Consider the following 9,119-nt stretch of genomic DNA (forward strand, 5'->3'; position numbering starts at 1 on the left):
TGACAACAAAGCAGTACCAATATAAGCCCCTGCCCACACATACACTGACCCTTCACACTAATACACCATAACTCACAAAAAAAACAAAAAACAATGCTTCTCACATCTCTTTGCTATGTCAAGTAAGAAGCCAAGTCTGAATATTTAACATGTTCACCTTCTTTACCATAAGCTGTACATAAAGTATGCAAATAAAACATACAAATTCAGAGATCAGTTAATAACAAAAAAAGAACTAATTTATGATTTAAAATGCACAGATTACATGAATGTTAGTTAAAACTGTAAATGTCTACATAAATCTGCAATATGCGGAAGTATTTTATTAAAAAAAACAAAAAAAGTTCATGGGGAAAAAAATATAAATTGACAAAAAAAATCCACATATCCTCAACACTCAATATGGTCTCATGCGCCCTTGAGGGGGCGGTGCTCTGTTAGGAGGAGTTATCGCTATGTCCAGATAATCTCCAATATGGAACCTCTGAGACTGTAGAGTCATGGCATCATCTGTTCCCTTTCTTCCTGAAATCGTGCTACCAATCTCCTTTACTCTGTAATGAAATAGATCAGTTAGCATACTGGTTAAACTTAATGTATTCACTCCTATAGTCTAAATATAATTAAAATACTACAGAAAGCACCAAAAATGGGGTCTGTATTCAGCATTTTTGACATTGAAAACCAATTATTTCTACTCTAAATGGAGAAATTAAAATTGTATACAAAATAAGGTGTGGACGACAAGGTCCCATTTAAACAAAAATAAAAAATTATCCATATGCAGTGCTAGCATAATCAGAAGCAGATCTATAGAAGATATCATGCAGAACACGTGCATAGCATTACAACAGCGGCATAAACATGCAGCTGATTCTACAGCAAGTCTTTTTGGTTTTTGTGGTTGTAGTGCTTGAAATATTAAGAGGTTAAGTAACATGGATACATTTAGTATTTCCATACCTGTAACCAGGTCGTTGGGGATCTGGATAAACAATAGCAAAATTGAAATGAGTGCCTTTTTTCCGAGCTTCTGGGTAGACTTCTTTAACTAAGCTGGTTAGTTCTTTCAAGGTTGCATCCATCCTAAAACAGAAAATCAAGGAGGGAAACATTATAACCCCAGATGTAAAGAACAGTTGCAGATTGCCAGTCATTACTTTTAAAACATCCATCCTTGAGTAGCTTTGTTTTATTAAATGGGCATTAAGCACCATAACCCCTACACAAGCACAACCTCCCTTTAATTCCCCCTCCATAGTAAACATATCACCAATTACATCCTCAATACGACTGAATTTGCAAGAGACCGATAGAATGTATTAGGTATTAGCATATCTGAAGAGGGAAAAGACTGCGGCACCCAGGTAAGTGTCAAACCATTTAAAAATTATTTTATTCTTAACCACGGGATAGCGCCAAGGGACTCCTTAGTCACCATAACCACTACAGCCAGCTGGAGTGATTAGTGTTTTTTGAAAAGTGACACTATAGTCACCAGAACAACTACATTATATTTGTTCTGAAAAGTATAATCAGTCCCGTTAGGCTTTTTGCAGCAAACACTGTCCTTTCAGTGAAATTACAACCTCCACTGGCCACTCCTCAGATGGCCGCTAGATTTGCTACCTGGGGCAGTGCTGCACAGTGTGAATGACCTCTGCATGGAGACACTGAACTTTACTCATAGAGATGCATTGGTTCAATGCATCTCTATGAGGAGATACTGATTGGCTATGTCTTTGTTTGGCTTGTGCTGGCTCTGCCCCAATTTGCCTCCTTGACAATCTCAGCCAATCCAATGCTTTCCTAAGCATTGGATTGGCTGAGATCACCACTTCTGATCACAGCCGAAGAGGGAGATTAGGGGCATAGCCCACAGCAACAGTATAAAAGTAAGAATACACTATATTTAGGTGGTGAGGGACAGGCAGGGGGACCTAGATGGTGTTTCTAACATATTTGTGTTCCTGCACCTATAGCATTCATTTAAAGCAGCTTGATAAACTTACAGTGCTGGGGGAAAAAGGTTTAACAGTCCAGTTTTATATTGCTGAACATATGACTCACCAGGTATAGATCTGCAGCTCACTGGATGGGACATTTCCTCTGGCAAATTCATCCATTCTGTGATGTCTACCAGTGTTTGTAGTAAACACTCTCAAAAGAAGAGGGCATGTCTATAAAATGAAATAAGCTTATTATAAATTAGCAAGAAGATTAACAGTGACAAAGATACATTTAACAATAGGTTTATGTGTAGAAAACCTTTCATGTAGTAAGAGATTTGACAATTAATGATAATTATATAAGACAATTCTAAAATAAGTGACTGAGGTTTAAAAGATCATTAAATTAATCCAGATCACTTCATATCAATGTGCCCCTTTACCCTGTAATTTAGGATAGACTCCAGGCTATCCCTATTAGCAGGGCCCCCATAGTATTATAATATAATATTTGTACCCAGGATATAGGACTCCAGACTATCCCTATTGGCAGCCCCCCATAGTATTATAATATAATATTTGTACCCAGGATACAGGACTCCAGGCTATCCATATTAGTAACCCCCATAGTATTATAATATAATATTTGTACCCAGGATACAGGACTCCAGGCTATCCCTATTAGCAGCCCCCCATAGTATTACAATATAATATTTGTACCCAGGATACAGGACTCCAGGCTATCCCTATTAGCAGCCCCCATAGTATTATAATATTTGTACCCAGGACACGGGACTCCAGGCTATCCCTATTAGCAGGGCCCCCATAGTATTATAATATAATATTTGTACCCAGGATACAGGACTCCAGGCTATCCCTATTAGCAGGGCCCCCATAGTATTATAATATAATATTTGTACCCAGGATATAGGACTCCAGACTATCCCTATTGGCAGCCCCCCATAGTATTATAATATAATATTTGTACCCAGGATACAGGACTCCAGGCTATCCCTATTGGCAGCCCCCCATAGTATTATAATATAATATTTGTACCCAGGATACAGGACTCCAGGCTATCCCTATTAGTAACCCCCATAGTATTATAATATAATATTTGTACCCAGGATACAGGACTCCAGGCTATCCCTATTAGCAGCCCCCATAGTTTTAGAATATAATATTTGTACCCAGGATACAGGACTCCAGGCTATCCCTATTAGCAGCCCCCCATAGTATTATAATATAATATTTGTACCCAGGATACAGGACTCCAGGCTATCCCTATTAGCAGGGCCCCCATAGTATTATAATATAATATTTGTACCCAGGATACAGGACTCCAGGCTATCCCTATTAGCAGCCCCCATAGTATTATAATATTTGTACCCAGGACACGGGACTCCAGGCTATCCCTATTAGCAGGGCCCCCATGGTATTATAATATAATATTTGTGCCCAGGATACAGGACTCCAGGCTATCCCTATTAGCAGGGCCCCCATAGTATTATAATATAATATTTGTACCCAGGATACAGGACTCCAGGCTATCCCTATTAGCAGGGCCCCATGGTATTATAATATATTTGTACCCAGGATACAGGACTCCAGACTATCCCTATTAGCAGCCCCCATAGTATTATAATATAATATTTGTACCCAGGATACAGGACTCCAGGCTATCCCTATTAGCAGCCCCCATAGTATTATAATATTTGTACCCAGGATACAGGACTCCAGTCTATCCCTATTAGCAGGGCCTCCATAGTATTATAATATAATATATGTGTACCCAGGATACAGGACTCCAGGCTATCCCTATTAGCAACCCCTATAGTATTATATTATAATATTTGTACCCAGGATACAGGACTCCAGGCTATCCCTATTAGCAACCCCTATAGTATTATATTATAATATTTGTACCCAGGATACAGGACTCCAGGCTATCCCTATTAGCAGGGCCTCCATAGTATTATAATATAATATATGTGTACCCAGGATACAGGACTCCAGGCTATCCCTATTAGCAACCCCTATAGTATTATATTATAATATTTGTACCCAGGATACAGGACTCCAGGCTATCCCTATTAGCAGCCCCCATAGTATTATAATATAATATTTGTACCCAGGATACAGGACTCCAGGCTATCCCTATTAGCAGCCCCCCATAGTATTATATTATAATATTTGTACCCAGGATACAGGACTCCAGGCTATCCCTATTAGCAGCCCCCCATAGTATTATATTATAATATTTGTACCCAGGATACAGGACTCCAGGCTATCCCTATTAGCAGCCCCCCATAGTATTATATTATAATATTTGTACCCAGGATACAGGACTCCAGGCTATCCCTATTAGTAGCCCCCCACAGTATTATAATATAATATTTGTACCCAGGATACAGGACTCCAGGCTATCCCTATTAGCAGCCCCCCACAGTAGTATAATATAATATTTGTACCCAGGATACAGGACTCCAGGCTATCCCTATTAGCAGCCCCCCATAGTATTATATTATAATATTTGTACCCAGGATACAGGACTCCAGGCTATCCCTATTAGCAGCCCCCCATAGTATTATATTATAATATTTGTACCCAGGATACAGGACTCCAGGCTATCCCTATTGGCAGCCCCCCATAGTATTATAATATAATATTTGTACCCAGGATACAGGACTCCAGGCTATCCCTATTAGTAACCCCCATAGTATTATAATATAATATTTGTACCCAGGATACAGGACTCCAGGCTATCCCTATTAGCAGCCCCCATAGTTTTAGAATATAATATTTGTACCCAGGATACAGGACTCCAGGCTATCCCTATTGGCAGCCCCCCATAGTATTATAATATAATATTTGTACCCAGGATACAGGACTCCAGGCTATCCCTATTAGTAACCCCCATAGTATTATAATATAATATTTGTACCCAGGATACAGGACTCCAGGCTATCCCTATTAGCAGCCCCCATAGTTTTAGAATATAATATTTGTACCCAGGATACAGGACTCCAGGCTATCCCTATTAGCAGCCCCCCATAGTATTATAATATAATATTTGTACCCAGGATACAGGACTCCAGGCTATCCCTATTAGCAGGGCCCCCATAGTATTATAATATAATATTTGTACCCAGGATACAGGACTCCAGGCTATCCCTATTAGCAGCCCCCATAGTATTATAATATTTGTACCCAGGACACGGGACTCCAGGCTATCCCTATTAGCAGGGCCCCCATGGTATTATAATATAATATTTGTGCCCAGGATACAGGACTCCAGGCTATCCCTATTAGCAGGGCCCCCATAGTATTATAATATAATATTTGTACCCAGGATACAGGACTCCAGGCTATCCCTATTAGCAGGGCCCCATGGTATTATAATATATTTGTACCCAGGATACAGGACTCCAGACTATCCCTATTAGCAGCCCCCATAGTATTATAATATAATATTTGTACCCAGGATACAGGACTCCAGGCTATCCCTATTAGCAGCCCCCATAGTATTATAATATTTGTACCCAGGATACAGGACTCCAGTCTATCCCTATTAGCAGGGCCTCCATAGTATTATAATATAATATATGTGTACCCAGGATACAGGACTCCAGGCTATCCCTATTAGCAACCCCTATAGTATTATATTATAATATTTGTACCCAGGATACAGGACTCCAGGCTATCCCTATTAGCAGGGCCCCCATAGTATTATAATAGTATTATATTATATACTATTATAATATAATATTTGTACCCAGGATACAGGACTTCAGGCTATCCCTATTAGCAGCCCCCATAGTATTATAATATAATATTTGTACCCAGGATACAGGACTCCAGGCTATCCCTATTAGCAGCCCCCCATAGTATTATATTATAATATTTGTACCCAGGATACAGGACTCCAGGCTATCCCTATTAGCAGCCCCCCATAGTATTATATTATAATATTTGTACCCAGGATACAGGACTCCAGGCTATCCCTATTAGCAGCCCCCCATAGTATTATATTATAATATTTGTACCCAGGATACAGGACTCCAGGCTATCCCTATTAGTAGCCCCCCACAGTATTATAATATAATATTTGTACCCAGGATACAGGACTCCAGGCTATCCCTATTAGCAGCCCCCCACAGTAGTATAATATAATATTTGTACCCAGGATACAGGACTCCAGGCTATCCCTATTAGCAGCCCCCCATAGTATTATATTATAATATTTGTACCCAGGATACAGGACTCCAGGCTATCCCTATTAGCAGCCCCCCATAGTATTATATTATAATATTTGTACCCAGGATACAGGACTCCAGGCTATCCCTATTGGCAGCCCCCCATAGTATTATAATATAATATTTGTACCCAGGATACAGGACTCCAGGCTATCCCTATTAGTAACCCCCATAGTATTATAATATAATATTTGTACCCAGGATACAGGACTCCAGGCTATCCCTATTAGCAGCCCCCATAGTTTTAGAATATAATATTTGTACCCAGGATACAGGACTCCAGGCTATCCCTATTAGCAGCCCCCCATAGTATTATAATATAATATTTGTACCCAGGATACAGGACTCCAGGCTACCCCTATTAGCAGGGCCCCCATAGTATTATAATATAATATTTGTACCCAGGATACAGGACTCCAGGCTATCCCTATTAGCAGCCCCCATAGTATTATAATATTTGTACCCAGGACACGGGACTCCAGGCTATCCCTATTAGCAGGGCCCCCATGGTATTATAATATAATATTTGTGCCCAGGATACAGGACTCCAGGCTATCCCTATTAGCAGGGCCCCCATAGTATTATAATATAATATTTGTACCCAGGATACAGGACTCCAGGCTATCCCTATTAGCAGGGCCCCATGGTATTATAATATATTTGTACCCAGGATACAGGACTCCAGACTATCCCTATTAGCAGCCCCCATAGTATTATAATATAATATTTGTACCCAGGATACAGGACTCCAGGCTATCCCTATTAGCAGCCCCCATAGTATTATAATATTTGTACCCAGGATACAGGACTCCAGTCTATCCCTATTAGCAGGGCCTCCATAGTATTATAATATAATATATGTGTACCCAGGATACAGGACTCCAGGCTATCCCTATTAGCAACCCCTATAGTATTATATTATAATATTTGTACCCAGGATACAGGACTCCAGGCTATCCCTATTAGCAGGGCCCCCATAGTATTATAATAGTATTATATTATATACTATTATAATATAATATTTGTACCCAGGATACAGGACTCCAGGCTATCCCTATTAGCAGCCCCCATAGTATTATAATATAATATTTGTACCCAGGATACAGGACTCCAGGCTATCCCTATTAGCAGCCCCCCATAGTATTATATTATAATATTTGTACCCAGGATACAGGACTCCAGGCTATCCCTATTAGCAGCCCCCCATAGTATTATATTATAATATTTGTACCCAGGATACAGGACTCCAGGCTATCCCTATTAGCAGCCCCCATAGTTTTAGAATATAATATTTGTACCCAGGATACAGGACTCCAGGCTATCCCTATTAGCAGCCCCCCATAGTATTATAATATAATATTTGTACCCAGGATACAGGACTCCAGGCTATCCCTATTAGCAGCCCCCCACAGTAGTATAATATAATATTTGTACCCAGGATACAGGACTCCAGGCTATCCCTATTAGCAGCCCCCCATAGTATTATATTATAATATTTGTACCCAGGATACTGGACTCCAGGCTATCCCTATTAGCAGCCCCCCATAGTATTATATTATAATATTTGTACCCAGGATACAGGACTCCAGGCTATCCCTATTAGCAGCCCCCCATAGTATTATATTATAATATTTGTACCCAGGATACAGGACTCCAGGCTATCCCTATTAGCAGCCCCCCATAGTATTATATTATAATATTTGTACCCAGGATACAGGACTCCAGGCTATCCCTATTAGCAGCCCCCCATAGTATTATATTATAATATTTGTACCCAGGATACAGGACTCCAGACTATCCCTATTAGCAGCCCCCCACAGTAGTATAATATAATATTTGTACCCATGATACAGGACTCCAGGCTATCCCTATTAGCAGCCCCCCATAGTATTATATTATAATATTTGTACCCAGGATACAGGACTCCAGACTATCCCTATTAGCAGCCCCCATAGTATTATAATATAATATTTGTACCCAGGATACAGGACTCCAGGCTATCCCTATTAGTAGCCCCCCACAGTATTATAATATAATATTTGTACCCATGATACAGGACTCCAGGCTATCCCTATTAGCAGCCCCCCACAGTAGTATAATATAATATTTGTACCCATGATACAGGACTCCAGGCTATCCCTATTAGCAGCCCCCCACAGTAGTATAATATAATATTTGTACCCAGGACTCCAGACTATCCCTATTAGCAGCCCCCCACAGTAGTATATTATAATATTTGTACCCAGGATACAGGACTCCAGACTATCCCTAATAGCAGCCCCCATAGCCCTGTTGCCGACCTCGCTCCCGCCCCCAGACCTTTTACCTTCTCTCGGTCCACGGGTTTCTCAGGTTCTTTCTTAATCTCCTCCTGGGTCACCCGGGATTCTACCGCCATTTTCTCCAGTTTTCAAACCACCGTAAAACCTCGCGTCCAGCGACCAAAAACCTACTTCCGGCGCTTTAAGTTCACGTCATTCCGTTCCGGCTAGTGGGCGGTACGAATGGTCCAGATAGGCGGAAGGGGATGAAAGGCCATTTCTGGGGAGCCAATAGCATTGGTGTGATTGTCTTCAGAAAGATGGCCACCGTACAAATTAAGCGTCCCTGGTAGTAGAGATAGGGCGGCCATTTTGTTGGAGCCTGGGGTTTATCCTGCTCTTGATAGAGAAAAACTTTCTCCTCAATATCTGTGACTTGTATATAACATGGCAGAAAAGGCAGTTTTTTTTGTGTTTGAATGTCATTTTTGGAGGTAAAGAAGGATGGTTATTTTTATGTCACTCAACTAACGGGATTGTTTACTAAAGTGAATTCTTAGAGACATGTCCGACCACATAATCATGCAGACTTTCTATTTTTATTTGCTCACCAAATGTTTGGTTTTTTTTATGTAAAAGTTGCTTTTTCTTTT

The 9,119-nt window shown here is 40.4% G+C and overlaps 1 protein-coding gene across 1 annotated transcript; it reads right to left on the minus strand.

Annotated features, from left to right (window-relative positions):
* Positions 1 to 336: 336 nt before the first annotated feature.
* Positions 337 to 8,684, minus strand: SAP18 (Sin3A associated protein 18). Its single transcript, XM_063444895.1, has 4 exons — positions 8,532 to 8,684; positions 2,071 to 2,180; positions 964 to 1,086; positions 337 to 554 (listed from the first exon to the last, which is right to left on the minus strand). The coding sequence occupies exons 1-4, from the start codon at positions 8,601 to 8,603 to the stop codon at positions 398 to 400; spliced, it is 462 nt and encodes a 153-aa protein (XP_063300965.1). The 5' UTR covers positions 8,604 to 8,684; the 3' UTR covers positions 337 to 397.
* Between the last annotated feature and the right edge of the window lie 435 nt (positions 8,685 to 9,119).

This window comes from Pelobates fuscus, chromosome 1 (genome assembly GCF_036172605.1).
Source record: "Pelobates fuscus isolate aPelFus1 chromosome 1, aPelFus1.pri, whole genome shotgun sequence".
NCBI lineage: Eukaryota > Metazoa > Chordata > Amphibia > Anura > Pelobatidae > Pelobates > Pelobates fuscus.

Bases quoted from the DNA above. Each gene is read 5' to 3' on its own strand.
- SAP18 (XM_063444895.1), bottom strand. From the start codon at position 8,603: ATGGCGGTAGAATCCCGGGTGACCCAGGAGGAGATTAAGAAAGAACCT. The intron at 2,181-8,531 runs GTAAAAGGTCTG...TTCATTTTATAG, and splicing joins AACCCGTGGACCGAGAGAAG to ACATGCCCTCTTCTTTTGAG. The intron at 555-963 runs GTATGGAAATAC...ATTTCATTACAG, and splicing joins CCCCAACGACCTGGTTACAG to AGTAAAGGAGATTGGTAGCA.